The sequence below is a fragment of the Musca vetustissima genome, unplaced genomic scaffold (assembly GCF_032173495.1).
Source record: "Musca vetustissima isolate MV318-11 ecotype Yass unplaced genomic scaffold, APGP_CSIRO_Mvet_v1 utg250106, whole genome shotgun sequence".
Taxonomy (NCBI): Eukaryota; Metazoa; Arthropoda; class Insecta; order Diptera; family Muscidae; genus Musca; species Musca vetustissima.
Window position 1 is genome coordinate 59,885 of NW_026886772.1, and position 19,203 is coordinate 79,087.

General features: G+C 30.0%; 1 protein-coding gene across 1 annotated transcript; it reads right to left on the minus strand.

The window, feature by feature from the left end:
* Positions 1-13,419: 13,419 nt before the first annotated feature.
* On the minus strand, positions 13,420-17,716 carry LOC133334258 (potassium voltage-gated channel protein eag-like; the record flags this gene model as incomplete). The annotated part of the gene is made up of 2 exons (XM_061542545.1): positions 13,420-14,553; positions 17,423-17,716. Coding segments are annotated over 2 exons (1,428 nt in total), but the record flags the coding sequence as incomplete, so codon positions are not given.
* Positions 17,717-19,203: the final 1,487 nt, after the last annotated feature.

Sequence of the window (19,203 nt, forward strand, 5' to 3'; positions counted from 1 at the left end):
ATCGAAAATCGGAAGGTACCTTTATATGGGGGCTACCATAAAAAATTAACCAATTTTGATAATTTTTGGTGGGGAGATTTGTGACTCAATGAGAACGCAAAATATCAGATTACAACCAATTCGTTTTGAAAATTATGCCCAAGACCCCCTAAATATCGAATATTAAGAGGTAACCTTATAGGGGGTCTATACGAAAACCTGGACCAATTTCGATGATTTTTGGTGGTAAGATTTGTCACATAATGAGAACACAAAATAACAAATTACAACCAATTCGGTCGAAACATGTCACCAAAATCCCTAAAATATCGAAAATCGGAAGGTACCGTTATATGGGAGCTACCCTTAAAAGTGAAGCAATATTGAATATTTTTGGTGGGGAGATTTGTGACCCAATGATAACCCAAAATACCTTATTACAGATCAATCGGTTGAAAAATGTAACCAAAATCCCCAAAATACCGAAATTCGGAAGGTATCGTTATATGGGGGCTACACTAAAACGTGGATCAATCTTAATCATTTTTGGTGAGAAGATTTTGTAGCCAATAAGAACTCAAAATACCAAATTACAGGCGATTCGGTTAGAATATTATATCCAAGACCCCCAAAATACAGAATATTGAGGTATATCATATATGGGGGCTACCCTGAAACTTCAACCAAATTTCACAATTTTTGGTAGGGAGATTTACCACCCAATGATAACCAAAAATACCAAATTTCAGGCAATTCGATTTAAAAAATGTGCCCAAAATAACAAAAATACCGAATATTGAGGGGTACCCTTGCGTGGGAGCTACCCTGAAATTTGGACCAATATTGATAATTTTTGGTATGGAGATTTGCCGCCCAATGAGAACCCAAAATACCAAATTACAGCCAATTCGGTTGAAAAAATGTAACCACAATCCCTAAAATACCGAATATTGGAGGGTAGCCTTGTATGGAAGCTACCCTGAAACTTGGACCAATATTGACAATATTTGGTAAGAAGATTAACTATCCCATGAGAACCCAAAATACAAAATTACAGCCAATTTGGTTAAAAAATTTCATCAAAATCTGCAAAACATCGAAATTCCGAAGATACCCTTAAATGGGAGCTACCCTAAAAAGTGGACCAATCTTAATCATTTTTGGTAAGAAGATGTTGTAGCCACTGATAACCCATAATACCAAATTACAGCCAATTCGGTTGGAAAAAAAATCCCAAGACCCTCGAAATACCGAAATTCAGAAGGTACTACGGTACCTTCTGAATGGTTGATCGATATTAATAATTTTTGGTAAGAATATTTGCTACCAAATGAGAATCCAAAATACCAAATTACAAGCAATTTGATTTGAAAGATATCCCCAAAATAACCACAATATCGAATATTGAGGGGTACCTTTGCATGGGAGCTACCCTGAAACTTGGACCAATGATAATTTTTGGTAGGGCGATTTTTTACCACATGAGAATGCAAAATACCAAATTACAGCCAATTCGTTAAGAAAAATGTGTCCAAAATATCCACAACACCGAATATTGAGTGGTTACCTTATATGGGAGCTACCCTGAAACTTGGACCTATATTGACAATTTTTGGTGGCGAGATTTTCTACCCTATGAGAACCCAAAATACCAATTTACAGCCAATTCGGTTGAAAAAATGTTTCAAATATCCCCAAAAAACCGAATATTGAGGGGTAACTTTGTATGGGAGCTACCCTGAAACTTGGACCAATATTGATAATTTTTGGTAGTGAGATTTGCCACCCGATAAGAAACCAAAATACCAAATTACACCCTATTCGATTGAAAAATCTCTCCGAAGTAACCAAAATACCGAATACTGGGGGTATTTTGGGGGGTACCTTGTATGGGAGCTACCCCGAAATTTGAACCGATATTGACAATTTTTGGTGGCGAGATTTTCTAACCCATAAAACCCTTAAAATACCAAATTACAGCCAATTATTTTGGAAAAATGTAACCAAAATCCCTAAAATACCGAATATTGGAGGGTAGCCTTATATGGGAGCTACCCTGAAACTTGGGTCAATATTGATAAATTTGGTGTCGAGATTTTCTACCCCATGAGAACCCATAATAACAAATTACAGCTAATTTGGTTAGAAAATTATGCCCAAGACCCTCAAAATACAGAATAGTGAGCGGTACCCCTGTGTGGGAGCTACCCCGAAACTTGGACCGATATTGATAATTTTTGGTGGGGAGATTTTCTAGCCAATGAGAATACCAAATATCAAATTACAGTCATTTTGGTTGAAATAAAAAAATTTCGAAAATATATTTTTTTAATTAAAAAAATATATATATAATTTAAAAAAATATGTATAAAAAATGTGTAAAAATAAAAAAAAATATTTTTTTTTGGGAAAAAATTAAAATATTTTTTTTTTATAAGAAATTAAAATATTTTTTTTTGAAAAAAAAAAAAATTTAAAAAATTTTTTTGAAAAAAAAAATATTTAAAATTTTTTATTTTTTTTTAACTTAAAAAAATATATAAATTAAAAAAATATGTATAAAAAATTTATAAAGAAGCAAATATATACAACATAATTTTAGTATTAAAAATTTAATTTAAAAAAATATATTTTTTTAAAAAAAAATTTAATTTTTTTAAAATAAAAAATATTTTTTTGAAAAAAAAATTTAATTTAAAAAAAAATAATTTTTTTTTTAAAAAAAAAATTAATTTTAAAATAAAAAATATTTTTTTGAAAAAAAATTTAATTTAAAAAAAAAAAAAAAATTTTTTTTGAAAAACAAAATTTAATTTTTTAAAATTTTTAATTTTGAAATTTTTTATTTAATTTTTTTTTTTTGAATAAATTAAAAAACAAACATTTAAAAAGATATATATTTTTTAATTATATTAAAATTAATTTATATATAATTAACAAATAATTTTAGTTTTAATTGAAATGAGTTCGATACAGTGAATATTTGTGTGTCTTATTTTTTTCCTGTTATTTTTTTTTTGTTATTTTTATATTTATTTTTACTGTTGTTAATTTTTTATTGTTTCCATTTTTTTGTTATAGAATAAAATTTTCTTCCATATTGATTTGTATTCGTATTACAGCATATAAAAGCTTTATTTCTTAATTTTTCTTGTTGTTGTTTTTTTTTTAATATTTTTTTTGCATTTTATTTAAAAAGACAGTTAACTTGTGGTAATTTTTTTGTTAATTATAATTATTTTTTATTTATAATTTTTTTTATATATAATTTTTTTATATATAATTTTTTTATATATAATTTTTTATATATAATTATTATTAGTATTAAGTTTTACGCGCTTTTTAAGCATTTGTAGGCGTGTTGTTGTAGTGGTTTTTTGTTTTGTTTTTTTTTTTTTTTTGGTTTTACATTTTTTGTTTTTAGTGACTTATATAACTAATAATAATAACTAATTTATTTTATATTTATAATTTATTTACAAAGTTTTTATTTTTTTATTTTATTATTATTTTTTATTTTAATTTAGCTATTTTTTTAATTATTTTAATATTAGTGTTAGTTGTATTTTTTCTATTTTTAATTTTTATTTTATTTTTTTAATTTAACAATTCCTATAGTTTTTTATTTATTTGTTTGGTTTGTTTTTTGTATTTTGTTTCAATTTTCATAACAATTCGTTTTTATAATTGCACTAAATTTATTTATTTTTTTTATTTGTTGTTGTTTTTGTTTTGTTGTTTTTTCTCTCATTTTTTTAAGTTAATTTTTTTAAGGCTTTCTTGTGAAAATTTTTGTTGGATTTTTTTCATATAGTTTTTGTTTTTTCATTAATTTTAATTAATATTAATTTTTTTTAATTATAAATTAAATGCAAATTAATTGTTTATATGCAGTGTAGTGTTTTGTTGTTTTTACAATAAAGAAAAAAAAAATAAATAAAAACCGAAAATGATTATGTGGAAAAAAATCTAGAAAATCAATGGAAATCTAATTTCGAAATAATTAATTAAAAAATAATTTAAAAAAATTTTTATAAAAATATATAAAAAATATTAAAAAAAATAATTAATATTTAAAAATTCTAAAAAATATATTTGTAGAAAAAAAATATATATAAAATATAAAAAAGAATTTTTGGTAGGAATATTTATTTGCTACCCAATGAGAATATTAAATTACTGCATTAATTAAAAAATAATAAAAAAAATATTTATAAAAATATATAAAAAATATTAAAAAAATAATTAATATTTAAAAATTCTAAAAAATATATTTGTAGAAAAAAATATATATAAAATATAAAAAAAATTAATTAATAATTTTTGGTAGGAATATTTATTTGCTGCCCAATGAGAATCCATAATACCAAATTACAGCCAAGTCGTTTTGAAAAACGTGACCAAAATCGTCACAACACCGAATATTGAACGGTATCCTTATGTGGAGGATATACTATTTTCATATATACTATATATGTGATATAAATATTTTTTTTATATTAAATAAAAAAATCATTTTGTAATTTTTTTCCACCTTTCGATTACCAATAAATTAAAAATATTCGAGCTTAAGGCTTATATATTAAATATAATATATGATTTTTTTATTAAAAATAAAAAAAAAATCATTTTTTATTGATTAATTCATTAAAATCAATTTTTTTCTTGTGTTTGTCTAATCACCTCAGTGTTTACTCATGAAACGCCTAAAAGTATGCTTTAGAAAATGAAACATTAGTCAACATTGGCTATTTCATTCGTGTAAGATGGCTACGCTATTCTAATTGGGTTTTTACGGCTAGTAACGAAAGCCAATTGGGACAACTGTATGAATGGGCAACTGAATATACAGTAACTCCTGAAAGTATGCTTTATATTTTGAAGAGAGTAGAAATAAAAGTAATGCCAATTCAGCGTGTTTTTGGTGGTGGTAATTAATAATGAGGTTAATCATTTCTTAACGAAATTAAATAAATAATTAATAAATAAAATAAAAAAAATAAAAAAGTAAATAAATATTATAAATTTAAAAAAATATTCTCAAAAAAATTAATTTTTTTAGAAAAAAATAAATAAAAAATATATATGTTAAAAAATAACAAAAAAAAAAAAAAATTGGGAATAATATTAAAAAAAAAAATATTTAACACATATTATTTAATGCACTATTTTTTTTTTGAAAATAAAAAAAAAATTCAAGTATTCCATTGATTTTCTATTGTTTGTTTTAAGGTGAGTGTCTTAATTATTTTTTTTTTTATAATTTACATATATTTACATATTTTATATATAATAGTTTTTTTTTTAATTTAATTTTCTTTTAACTGAAGTGTATAATTTTTTACATAATAGAGAATTTTTTTTAGAAATTATTTTTATATATATATTTTTTTTTAAATTAATCATAGCATTTATTGTAGATTTATTTGTAATATCGTTTCTGTACCCTCTTCATATTTATTTGTATTTTCTTTTTTTTTTGGTTTAGTGTAATACCGCTAGTCATTGCTTTCTTTATATTTATTTCTTTTAATTAATTTTTAGTTTTTTTTTTATAGAAAAGTAATAGAAGATTCCTTTAAAAATTATAATACAATTAAAACTATAATAAAAGGCAAATTATTTAAAGCTTTTTGAGTTATAGGGAAGTTTGAAAATATATTAGAGATATTTTTAAAGATGAAATGTCCCCAGTTCTGTAGACAAAAAATGTTTCCCTGAGGTCTTCGAATTTTTTGCTATTGAAAAAATTCCACAAAAAGGCCTAAAAATATTATTTCTACAGAAAAAATCACTAACTGAGGCCTGCAATTTTTTTCTATATCAAAAATGCTTCATTGAGGCATCGATTTTTTTCCTACAGAAAAAAATCACTCACTGAGGCCTGCTAATTTTTTTCTACAGAGAAAAATGCTTAGAAGAGACTTGAATGCTCACTTAGGCCAGTGATGTATTCCCTATGAAAAAAATGTTTTCTATTGAAAAAATGCCACACAAAGGCCTTCGATTTTTTCCTAAAAAAAAACAAAAACACTCACTGAGTCCTGCGATTTTGTTTTTCTAAAAAAAAATTGCTTCACTGAGCCCTATGAATTTTTTCTATATCAAAAATGATTCACTGAGGCCTGGTAATTTTTTTCTAAAGAGAGAAAAATGCTTATATGAGGCTTGAATGCTCACTGAGGCCTCTGATTTATTTTCTATAAAAAATGTTTCTCTAAGGTCTTCGAATTTTTTTCTACTGAAAAAAGTTACTCGCTGTGCCCTGCGATTTTTTTTTGTACATCAAAAATGTTTCACTGAGGCCTGCTAATTTTTTTCTGCAAAGAAAAATGCTTAGAAGAGGATTGAATGCTTACTGAGTACTGTGATTTATTTCACCGATCCCTGCGAGCTTCACAGTGGACGGCGAAATTTTTTATAGAATTTGTTATAGTAAAAATGCCTCACTAAGACCTGCGAAATTTTTTTGTGTTAAAAAAAATGTTTCGCTGAGACCTTTGATTTTATTCTGCAGGAAAAACGCTTCACGTAGGCTTGTGATTTTTTTCTATGGAAAAATGCCTCACTGAAGCTTGCGAATTTGTCCTCAAAAAAAAAATCATCGATTATCAGTTTTTCATTTTTTTCTTCAGAAAATATTACTACTTTTTCCAATAGAGAAAATACACTAAAACTTCAGTGTCTATTTTTCTATAGAAACAAATATATGTAATCAGTTCTGATTTTTGTTTACGGAACAAGTCCCATTTACTCCTATCTCAGAGTCCCATTTCCTCCTACATCAGATTTCCATATTACTCCTATCTTCAGTAGCGTCATTTTTTATCGACAAATGATCGGTTTAATCGACAGTGTAGCAAACCGATCTTATTGTCGACAAAAATGTTTACAACATAGACGATAAACACGTGTTTGAATTTGGTCGATAATTGGTGTTTGAAAAGTTGTCGATAAAAATAGTCATTAAATAGTCGATAAGGGCGCTCGTGATGACGCTACTGAAAGTAGGAATAACATGGGACTCTGAGATAGGAGTAAATGGGAGTTGTTCTGTAGAAAAAATGGCAGCATGAGATTGCAGAGATTTTTCTATAGAAAAATAGGACCATGAAGGTCGATAATGGGAATTTAAAAAGTCGCCGGTAATAATTACAATAAAATGATCGATAACGACTTTTATAATGACCCTACTGGAAGTAGGAGTAAAATGAGACTCTGAGACAAGAGTGAATGGGACTGAATTTGCTGGGATTTTTCTCTATTAAAATAAGACCGTGAAGTTCGATAATAGGTGTTTGAAAAGTTGCCGATAAAAATTACAATAAAATGGTCGATAAAGGCGTTCGTGATGACGCTGCTGCAGTAGGGATAAAATGGGACTCTGAGATAGGAGTAAATAGGAGTTGTTCTGTAGGAAAAAAATAGCTGGCAGAGTTTGCAGAGAATTTCTTATAGAAAAATAGGACCATGAAGGTCGGTAATAAGTATTTGAAAAGTCGTCGGTAATTCGTGATGAATCGACTGAAGTAGGGATAAAATGGGATTGGTCGATAATGGTTATTTGAAAAGTCGTCGGTAATAATAACAATACAGTGGTCCATAAGGGCGTTCTTGATGACGCCACAGGAAGGAGGAATAACATGGGATTCTGACTTGGGTATAAATGGGACTTTTCCTGTAGAAAAAATCCCTCAAATTACAGAGATTTTTCTATGGAAAAATAGAACCATTAAAGTCGATGATAGGTATTTGAAAAGTTGTCGATAAAAATTATAATAAAATGGTCGATAAAGGCGTTCGTCATGACGCTACTGGAGTAGGGATAAAATGGAACTCTGAGATAGGAGTAAATGGGAGTTGTTCTGTAGGAAAAATTGCAGCCTGAGTGTGGAGATAAAATGAGACTCTGAGATAGTAGTGAATGGGAGTTGTTCTGTAGAAAAAAATAGCAGCATGAGTTTTCAGGGATTTTTCTCTATAAAAATAAGAAAATGATGGTCGATAATAGGTATTTGAAAAGTTGTCGGTAAAAAATATTATATCGATAATGGCGTCTGTGATGACGCCACAAGAAGTAGGAAGAACATGTGTCTCTGAGATAAGAGTAAATGGGACTTGTTGTGTGGAAAAAAATAGCAGCTTGAGTTTGCAGGGATTTTTTTCTATATAAATAGGACCATGAAGGTCGATAATCGGTGTTTGAAAGGTTGTCGGTAAAAATTATAATTAAATGGTCGATAAGGGCGTTCGAGGTAACGCTACTGGAGTAGGGATACAGTGGGACTCAAATTACAGAGATTTTTCTATGGAAAAATAGAACCATTAAGGTCGATGATAGGTATTTGAATAGTCGTCGGTGATAATTGTCATAAAATGGTCGATAAGGGCGTTCTTGATGACGCCACAGGAAGTAGGAATAACACGGGACTCTGAGATAGGAGTAAATGGGATTTTTTCTGTAGAAAAAAAAAATAGCAGCCCGAGTTTGCAGAGAAATTTTTATCAAAACAAGGTCCTATCGTTTCTGTAAAAAATTCGAATTTTTTCTTAAAAAAAATAGAAACTGATCATCGGTGATTAAAAAAACTCTGTGAGACATTAAAAAAATGAGAACCTCTGTGAGACATTTTTTTTTAATATAAGAAACTCTGTGAGAGGATAAAAATTTGAAATCTATTTTTTTTGTAGATATTTTTGTGTATAATATTACACTGTGAAAAATTAAATTAAGATAAGTACGCTGCTAATCTTAAATCTGCTTAATTATAATGAAACCTTTTTGTAGTGTTTTTTTGCATTTTACATAATATATTTTTGCTAATATGCTATTAAATAATATTTTTTTACAAAAAAAAAAAAATAAAAATAAAAAAAATTATTTTTGCCTTATAGAAGTTAAAAAAAAAATTACAAATAAAAATATTTATGTAATAAATATTTTAAAATTAAGCTCGAACCTAGTGCTGCCTAATTTTTTAAATTTAATTTTATTTTTTTTTTATTTATTTGTGTTAACAAATAAATTGAAATTAGTAATTAATTTATTTTTTTTTTTTCATTTTCTAAACTTAACTTAACTATTTTGAAAAAAGTCAACTAAGCTAAAATAATTTTTTTTTGCAAAAATAAATAGAGTATTTTTGTTGTTGTTGCAGTATTTTTTTTTGTAATTTGTAATTTTTCTTGCTATGTGAGTTTCAACACACGATTGTCATTTCATTTTGGATGTTTGTTGTGGGGGGTTAGAGGGAGTGGTTTTTCAGTTTTGGTTTGGTTTCTATTGTAAAATAGTTGTTGTTATTGTTGTTCTTGTTTAAGGTCTATTTTTGTTTGTGTTTGAATTTTTTTCCAACATAACAGTAACATTTTCTTTTAATTAATAACTTTTTTAACTTAATTACTTAAATTATTTTTTGTTTTTTATTTTGTATTTTTTTAATTTTATTTTTATAGGTATTTATATTGCTTGTTGTTGTTAATTTTTTTGTATTCAATTTATTTTTATTAATGTGGTTTTTTTTATTATTTGGTATTTTTGTAATGAAAAAAGGACGGGCCGCAAACAAAAGTTTTTATTTTCTGTGTAATATTTTTTTTTGAAAGATAGTTTTTTGTATTTTTTTCTAATTTTTTTTTCAAATATTTATTTTGAAATTATTTTTTTTCTTTCAATGGCAGTTTATTATTATTTTTTTATATATTTCTTTTTTTCTTTTGACAAAAATATTTTTAGCAAAAAGTGTTGTTGTTGGTTTTTTGTTTTTAAATATGACAAAAAAAATTCCCATATATTTTTTTATATATGTATATGCTTATTCAGGGCCTGGTCTATAGACAGTAGTTTAGTTTTTTTTTTTTTGATTTTATGCAAGTTTTATTTTTATTGTTATTATTTTTTTATGTATATAGAGAAGGGAGGGCGGAGTTTGTAGTTTGTTTATTTGGTTATTATTTTCTCTTTTGTAAGCCGTCCTACAAAAACAAAGCATTTGTTTTTAAATAAAAAAATTAATAATTAAAAATATATATTTTTTTAATTATTTATATTTATATCACACATAATTTTTTTGAGGGGAATAAATTAAAAAAAATATTTTTTAAATAAAAAAATTATTTTTTTTAATTAAAAAAACATTTTTATAAATAAAAAAAATATTTGTTTTAATTAAAAAAATATTCTTCTAAATAAAAAAAATATATTTTTTTTAAATTAAAAAAATAATTTTTTTAAATTAAAAAAATATTTTTTTTAAATTAAAAAAATAATATTTTTAAATAAAAAAAATAATTTTTTTTAATTAAAAAAATAATTTTTTTTAATAAAAAAAAAAAATTTTTTTTAATAAAAAAAAATAATTTTTTTTAATAAAAAAAATAATTTTAATAAAAAAATAATTTTTTTAATTAAAAAAATAACTTTTTTAATTTAAAAAAATTATTTTTTTGGTATGCGATTATTTTTTTTTAATTTAAAAAAATATTTTTTTAATTTAAAAAAATATTTTATTAATTTTTTTCTAATTTTTTTATTTAAAAAAGTATTTTCTTTAATTAAAAAAAAAATAAATTTTAATACTTTTTTTATTTATAAAAAGAATAAATTTTTATTAAAAAAAAATATTTTTTTAATTTAAAAAAAATATTTTTTTTAAATTAAAAATATATTCTTTTTATAAATAAAAAAAGTATTAAAAAAGTAATTAAAATCTTTTTCTAATTTTTTTAATTAAAAAAAATATTTTTTTAAATAAAAAAATTAGAAGAAAATTAATAAAATATTTTTTTTAAATTAAAAAATTTTTTTTATTTTTTTTTTAATTAAAAAAATATTTCTTTTAAATAAAAAATAAATATTTTTTTTTAAATAATTTTTTTTTTTAAATTAAAAAATATTTTTCTAAATAAAACATATTAAAAATTATTTTTTTCTAATTTTTGTTTTAATTCTTTTTTCTGCACTTAAGGCTAGGATTTTTTTAATTTGGATATTTTTTTGTTTTTGTAATATTTGCAAATTTCATAGGGCGGGTTTGTTTGTATTTTATTTATTAATTTTTCATATACTAAATTATTAGCAAAAATTCATAAGCAATATGCTTTGTTTTTATTTTTAATATTATTAAAAAATAAAAAAAAATTATTTTTTTTTCAAAACAAAAAAACATATTTTTTTAAAATAATCCAATTTTATATTTTTTTCAAATATTTTTTTTCAAAAAAATTTCTTTTTTTAAAAAATATTTTTTTTTTCAAAAAAAAATTTAAAAAAAATATTTTTTTTTCAAAAAATGTTTTGTTTTTCCAAAGGCCTTGGGGCATTAGAGGCATGCGGGGAAACAATCAGCAAGGCTAATTTAATAAATTTTAAAAGTGAACTACCATCTTCATCATTTACAAGCAGAAAATATAGAAAAAAATGCGCATACCCTCAAAAATATGCAGACCCTCAGTGTCCTATATTTTTCTGTAAAAAAAATGGCAGCCTGTGTTTTTTTATAGAAAAATAGATATTTGAAAAGTCGTCGGTAATTCGTGATGACTCTACTGGAGTAGGTATTAAATGGGACTCTGTTTAATTTGGTCGATAATAGGTATTTGAAAAGTCGTCGGTAATAATTACCATAAAATGGTCGATAAGGGCGTTCTTGATGACGCCACAGGAAGTAGGAATAACATGGGACTCTGAGATAGGAGCCTTACTGAAGTCTCGGATTTTTTTTTCAGTAAGAAAAAAGCATTACTGATGCCTACAATTTTTTTCAGTAGAAAAAAATTCCTCACTGAGGCTTTCGATTTTTTAAAATAAAAAAGCCTCTCGGAATTTTTTTCAGTAGGAAAAAGTGGTATCACTGAGGCCTCAATTTTTTTCTGTATGAAAAAGTGCTCACCGAGGATTCTCTCTACAGAAGAAACTATAAACCATTTACAGACCCTCAGGATCCTATTTAATATAGACAAAAGCCTAACGGATGCGTATTTTTTCTTCAGAAAAAAATGTCTCACTGAGGCTTTCGATTTTTTATTTTCTATTGATCAAAAGCATCACTGGAGACTCTTAATTTGTTTCTGTAGAAAAAAGCCACACTGAGGGCTTCGATTTTTTTCTATAGAAAAAAGACCCCTCTGATGTCTCCGAACTTTTTTCTTGAGGAAAAGTCCTAACCGAGGCTGAGATTTTTTTTCTATAGATAGATGAAACTATCTGTTATTCTAAGAAAAAAATTCACAGACCCTCAGGATCCTATTTGATATAGAAAAAGTCTCATTAAGGCTTCCAAATTGCTGTAGCAAAAACAAAAAAAAAAAAAAAAACTCAGTGATGCTCCGTATTTTTTCTTCAGAAAAATGCCTCACTGAGGCCTCCGATTTTTTTCTATTGAACAAAGGCCTCACTGGGGCTCCCTAACTTTTTTCTATAGAAAAAATGCTATACCAGACCTTCTATTTTTTATATAAAAAAGCCTCGCTCAGGTCGTTTTCGATAGAAAAAGGACTCACTGAAGCCTCCGAATTTATTTTTCTATAGCAAAAAGGCCTCACTTTGACCTTCGATTTTTTTCTATTGAACAAAAGCCTCACTCTTAATTTTTTCTGTAGAAAAAGGTCTAAATTAAGCCTCTGCATTTTTTCTATAGAAAAAAGGCCTCGCTTAGGTCTCTGAATTTTTTTCTATAGAAAACAGCTCTCACTGAAGCCCCCGAAAAGACATCACTGAGACCTTCGATTTTTTTTCCACAGGAAAAAAGGTCTCTCCGAGGCTATCATTTTTTTCTATAGGAAAAAATGACTCACTGAGACCTCAGATTTTTTTATTGAAAAAATGCTTCACTGAGACCGACGATTTTTTCTATCGAAAAAGGCCTCCACATTTTTTCTATAGAAAATAATGATTCACTGTCGATTAAACCGATTTTATTGTCGCTAAAAGCGGTTTCAATGTTAGAGATAAATAAGTGTTTGAATTGGTCGATAATAGCGGTTGGAAAAATTGTCGGTAAAAATGATATGACCATAGTCGATAAAGGTGTTCATAATGACGCCATTGGTTATTTCAAAAATATTTTTATTTAATTTGAGATCCTTTCACTCAGATACCCACTCCTCTAATGCCATTGGACCTAATAAACCATTTTTTTTTTAATTTCTATAATTAAAAAAACTTCGATTTTTTACATTTTTTTTCCGAACCAAAACTTAAAATTTTGTTTTAAGATCTATAGCACGCCAACAGCTTTAAAGCTAGTTTAGAAATATTGTTTTTGTTTGTTTTAGATATAGAAAAAAAGCTTTTTGATTAAGTCTATACTCATTGCATTTTGAGATTGAATCCCGAAGCTTTTTTCAGAGGATTCATTTTTCTTTGACTTACATTGCGATGTTTTATTATTATTGCTCAAAACTGCTATTATCCGACTGATGGCGTACTAAAATCTTGGGCTAGAGAAATTCACGTTTCGAACGGCCACCAACACCTGCTGAGCCGCTGGCTGGGCCACCACCGGTTGTGGTGGTGGCTGTGGTTGTGCCAGCTTGGCCGGCACTGCCTGAGGCTGTGGCGACAACAGTGGTGGCCACCGTTGATGGTGCCGCCGGCAGTTGCTGCTGCATTGTGGGCAACTCTTCTTCGAGTAATCGCTGCTGTTCAGGACTCTGGACAACGGCACTAGCGGCAGCGGCTTGCGAATGGGTCTGCTTGGGAGGCGCCGGTGCTTTTCTGCTCTTCGAACGCCGCTTTTTAAGCATCAAGGGTCCGAGACCATTGCCACCCGTTGTGGTAACCATTTGTACCGGCTGCAGCAGGTTGGATGAGCTAGTTGCTGCAACGGTAGTTGGCATCACTACTGTTGCAGCTGCACCTGCTGTTGTCGAAGCGGAGGGGGCGCCCGCAACCACCAATCCACTACCGGCAACGATGCCAGCCGCACCGATGATGCCCGTTGCGGTGGACGACGAAGACGGCGGCGGCGGAACTGTGGATATTGTTATGACCGTATCGGCGGCTGGCGTTGTGGCGGTGGAATGTGTCGCCCCACCTTCAGGGCGTCTACCAACTAAGCCCCCTGAGCTGCTGCCACTGGCCGCTGTGGTTGCCGTCGAACTACCGCATACACACACGTTATCATCAGCAGGCGTTGTCTGGCCGGAGGAATCATGCTGTTGCAAACGTTTCACCAATTCCCCCAGCATGTCCTCAATGCGACCAATACGCTGTTGCATGCGCTGTAATTCGAGGCGTACATCAACTTTCAGATCCAAAACGGTGGCAATCAGATCACGTTGCGCCAACGTGGGAGGCTGTTCTCGCAGACCTGTATCATAGGTATCCGAGGTGGTGGCACGCGATGAAGCCATTTCGATTTGTCGTTCACGTTCCAACGCCAGATTGCGGTCTTTAGCCGTGATAGCGGCCAGGCTGATTGTTGTTGTGGTGGTGGGAGCGCTGCTGCCCTCGATGATGACGCGGCTGTCACGGCTGGGCGGTGATGAGTCGACTTCGCCGCCCTCATCGATGGTGTCCTGGCGGGCCAATGTGGCTTGGCTCGCCTGCAGTTTGGGTGCCTTAGGGAATACCTGGAAATGAGAAGCAAAAAGAGAGAGAGAAAGCAAAGAAGGCAGAAAAAATGGACACCGGAGAAGTGTACCAGGAATAAGGGAGAAAGAGATAAATGAAAAAAGTATATGGAGCATGGGAAAGAGGTAAGGAGAGGAAATTATAAAATTGAAAAGAGAGTATAAGGAAAATTAGAGGTTGTTCAAGAGAGATAAAAATATATAGAGACAGAAAGAGAGTTACACAGTTGAGAGATATTGAGATGTAGGGAGGATAGACAGAGACAGCCACAGAGTTGCATTTGTTTTAATTTCATTGTTGTTGGTTTCCCACACGTTCACATTAATTTCATGTTGATGGTATTGAGTTTCAGAGTTGCCGTAGATTTGCGTTCAAAAGGCATTCACACACAGAGTTGTTGTTTGATGTGTAGTGTGATTTCAAACCATTTTTTAGGCGCATTCATTCAAGTGTCATTCCAGAGTTTTTTTTTGTACAATTTTTTACAGCAGTTTATAAACATTTTTTTTAAATAGAATTATTTTTATTTTTTTGTTGTGAGTTTAGGGAGAAAAAAATCCAATTTGTGCGTAGGGCAGGCAGGGAAAAGAAGTAACAAGGAAAATATTTTAAAAAATGTGTTTGATTTATTTTTTTCTTTTTGCAGAGATAAATGTTAGGTTATGTAGTATTGAAAAAAATATTGAAAAAAATATATTTTAATCGATTGATATTAAACAAATATAATAAAACATAAATTTAGCTTAAAAAATAATATTAAAAATTATTAAAAACAATATATTTTACGTTGGGCGCCATTTGTAATACCTTGTTAAAATAATAAGAAATAAATCCAAGAGATTATTTTTCAATGCGAAAAATGGAGAAATAAGTGTTCGTCATTTTATTCTAGAGAAAAGAAATGGAATGTGGCCCCGATAACCTCGAAGAGGGTTTGAAAAGAATTTTTGCTACAGAAAAAATTTATATTTCTTGTCGTTAAGACGCTGTTATTGAAGTCGATAAATGCAGTTTCAAACATGTCGATAAATTTTCTATCAAATATGTCGATAAATGCAGTTCCGATCATGTCGATAACAACGATATTAATGTAGTCGATAACGAGGAATGTAATGACGCTGTTTTTTGAGGCTTTTCAGATTTTGTATAGCAAAATAGTGAGACCTGGAGCCTTCAGAATTTTTTCTATAGCAAATAATGAGTCCTTTGGTCTCACGATTTTTTCTATAGAAACAAATTAGACCTGAGGTCTCACGAATTTTTTTCTATTGAAAAAATTGAGACCTGGGGTCTTGCGAATTTTTTTCTATAGAAAAAAAATTGAGACCTGGGGTCTTGCGAATTTTTTTCTATAGAAAAAAATTGAGACCTGGGGTCTTGCGAATTTTTTTCTATAGAAAAAAATTGAGACCTGGGGTCTTGCGAATTTTTTTCTATAGAAAAAAATTGAGACCTGGGGTCTTGCGAATTTTTTTCTATAGAAAAAAATTGAGACCTGGGGTCTTGCGAATTTTTTTCTATAGAAAAAACTTGACCAACGGTCTTGCGAATTTTTTTCTATAGAAAAAACTTGACCAACGGTCTTGCGAATTTTTTTCTATAGAAAAAAAATCGTCCTACGGACCCAGCGAATTTTTTTCTATAGGAAAAAATTGAGACCTGTGGTCACACGATTTTTTTTCTATAGGAAAAAATTGAGACCTGAGGTCTCACGAATTTTTTTCTATAGGAAAAAATTGAGACCTGATGTCTCACGAATTTGTTTCTATAGGAAAAAAATTGAGACCTGGGGTCTTGCGAATTTTTTTCTATAGAAAAAAATTGAGACCTGGGGTCTTGCGAATTTTTTTCTATAGAAAAAAATTGAGACCTGGGGTCTTGCGAATTTTTTTCTATAGAAAAAAATTGAGACCTGGGGTCTTGCGAATTTTTTCCTATAGAAAAAAATTGAGACCTGGGGTCTTGCGAATTTTTTTTCTATAGAAAAAAATTGAGACCTGGGGTCTTGCGATTTTTTTCCTATAGAAAAAAATTGAGACCTGGGGTCTTGCGAATTTTTTCCTATAGAAAAAAATTGAGACCTGGGGTCTTGCGAATTTTTTCCTATAGAAAAAAATTGAGACCTGGGGTCTTGCGAATTTTTTTCTATAGAAAAAAATTGAGACCTTGGGTCTTGCGAATTTTTTTCTATAGAAGAAAAATGAGACCTGGGGTCTTGCGAATTTTTTCTTATAGAAAAAATTGAGACCTGGGGTCTCACGAATTTTTTTGCTATTGAAGTCGGTAAATGCAGCTTCGAACAGGTCGATAAATGCAGTTTCGATCATGTAGATAAAGACGAGTTCGTATTAGCCGATAAGGATGTTTCCACAAGCGTTGATAACAATATCAAGGTAGTCGATAACAAGGAACCTAATGACGCTTTTGAGGTAAACAATGATATTTTTGGAGGCTTTTCAGATTTTTTTATAGACAAAATGAGACCTGGTGTCTTGAGATTTTTTTAAAGAAGAAATTGAGACCTGGGGCCTTGATAACTTTTTTCTATAGAAAGTTTCGATCATGTCGATAAAGCCGATAAGGGCGTATTAGCCGATAAGGGTGTTTCCACAAGCGTCGATAAGAATATCAAGGTAGTCGATAACAAGGAACCTAATGACGCTTTTGAGGTAACACAATGAAATTTCTGAAGACTTTTCAGATTTTTTTTTATAGAAAAAGTGAGGCCTCGAGCCTTGATATTTTTTATATATAAGGAAATAATTCAAAACTAAAATTTAATGCAACAAAAAATTCCGAACTTAAAAAAAATTACTGAATAAGAAAAAAATGTGTTTTGTTGTTGTTGTAGTAGTTTTGGTCAATTACTTTATTGCCTTGTCCACCATTGCTACTCGAAGTACTACTCTGCCTCGCCTGAGCGGCAGTGCTTTCACGCAGACTTTCGCGGGCACTCAAACTTCTCGAAACTGCTACCTTGGCGCTGGTATCGCTAGCCGAATCGACACTTGAACTACCCAAAAGGCGACCCCATTTGCTAGCACGGGTACTACGTGCAGATGGTGGACCCGATGATGGTGATGGGGAGGGCGAGGGTGTGGGTGCGGCAGCGGTGGTTGTTAATATACGGGAATCCTCGGTTAATGTTAATTTGGCAGGTAACTTCTTTGGGGTGTTGCCACACGCACACAGACAGGGTTGCCAATTGGTTGGAGGGGAAATGTTGATGATTCGTGGGGAAAGGGAGATGATAGAATTTGGTTGTATTTATAAAAAATTGGGATTTTTTTGATAACGAATTTTTAGCAATAGACAAACACACACGCATACATATACACACACATATAGCAAATACGTGTATATTTTTGTTGTTGTAATTTTGTTGAGGTTTTGTTGTGTGTGTGTTTTTTTAATAATTTTTTCATTGGCGTTTTATTTTGTAGTTGTTGTTGTTGTTTTGTGTGAAGAAAAGACATAAAAAAGAGAGACAAGACAACGAGCATAAGTATTTGTGTTCTTCTTCTTCTTATTATTTTCAAATTATTTAACAAGAAACATTTTTTTTAAATTTATAAAAAATTTTATATACTAAAAAATAATAAGGAGGGGGTTTAAGGATAACAACACGATTTTTGGCGTATTTGCATTTAAAGTTATTTTTTTCGAAACCAAGTCCAGGCTTATCTTGGTCCCTCTTTCATCTCAATTGTGGACACTGACCTCCCCGTGGTACCACCTGGGGTAGCTATTTTCATCACCCGATGAAATAGTGAGCTTATATATACCGGGAGTTCACCTATAAGAACTATAAAGAATGGGTTGAGGCGTCGGTTTAGTTGCCCACCCTCTTATTATGGAAAAGCAACGAAAAAGAAAACCGAACCCCCCCAATGTTGACGACCCCCGCAAACGTATAAAGGACCACGATCTGCGAATCTGCACTTGCAATGTGCCTGTATAACGTGCGTACATTGCAAGTGCAGATTCGCTGATCGTGGTCCTTTTAACAGGCACAGTTTTCGCCTTGGCGGATGTACTCGAGAAGTACAAAGCCTAAATTATTGCCTTACAGGAAATGCGATGGAAAGGAACTGGCGTAAGAGTAAATCAGATGATTACACCCTGCCATGAAGCTGCCATGAAATGAGACGTGAATTTGGCTGCGGATTTATGGTTAACAGGAGAATGAAAGACCTCGTCTCCAGATTCACTCCAGTAGATGAGCGAACAGCTATAATCCGTATAAAAGCGAAGTTCTTCTACATCAGTCTTATTTGCGCCCACGATCCGACCGAAGACAAAGATGAACAGACCAAAGATATTTTTTACGAGCGCCTAGAAACTGCATATGACCGCTGCCCTGGCCATGACATAAAAAATTCTGCTAGGAGTGATTTTAATGCAAAAATCGGAAGGGGAAAATATTTTTGGTCCCACTGTCGGACAATTCAGCCTGCACGACGACGCTGTTATTGAAGTCGATAAATACAGTTTCGAACAGGTCGATACATGCAGTTTCGATCATGTCGATCAAGACAAGTTCGTAATAGCCGATAAAGGTGTTTTCACAATGTCGATAACAAGGAATCTAATGACGCTGTTTTTTGACTCTTTTCAGATTTTTTTCTATGGCATAATAGTAAGACCTG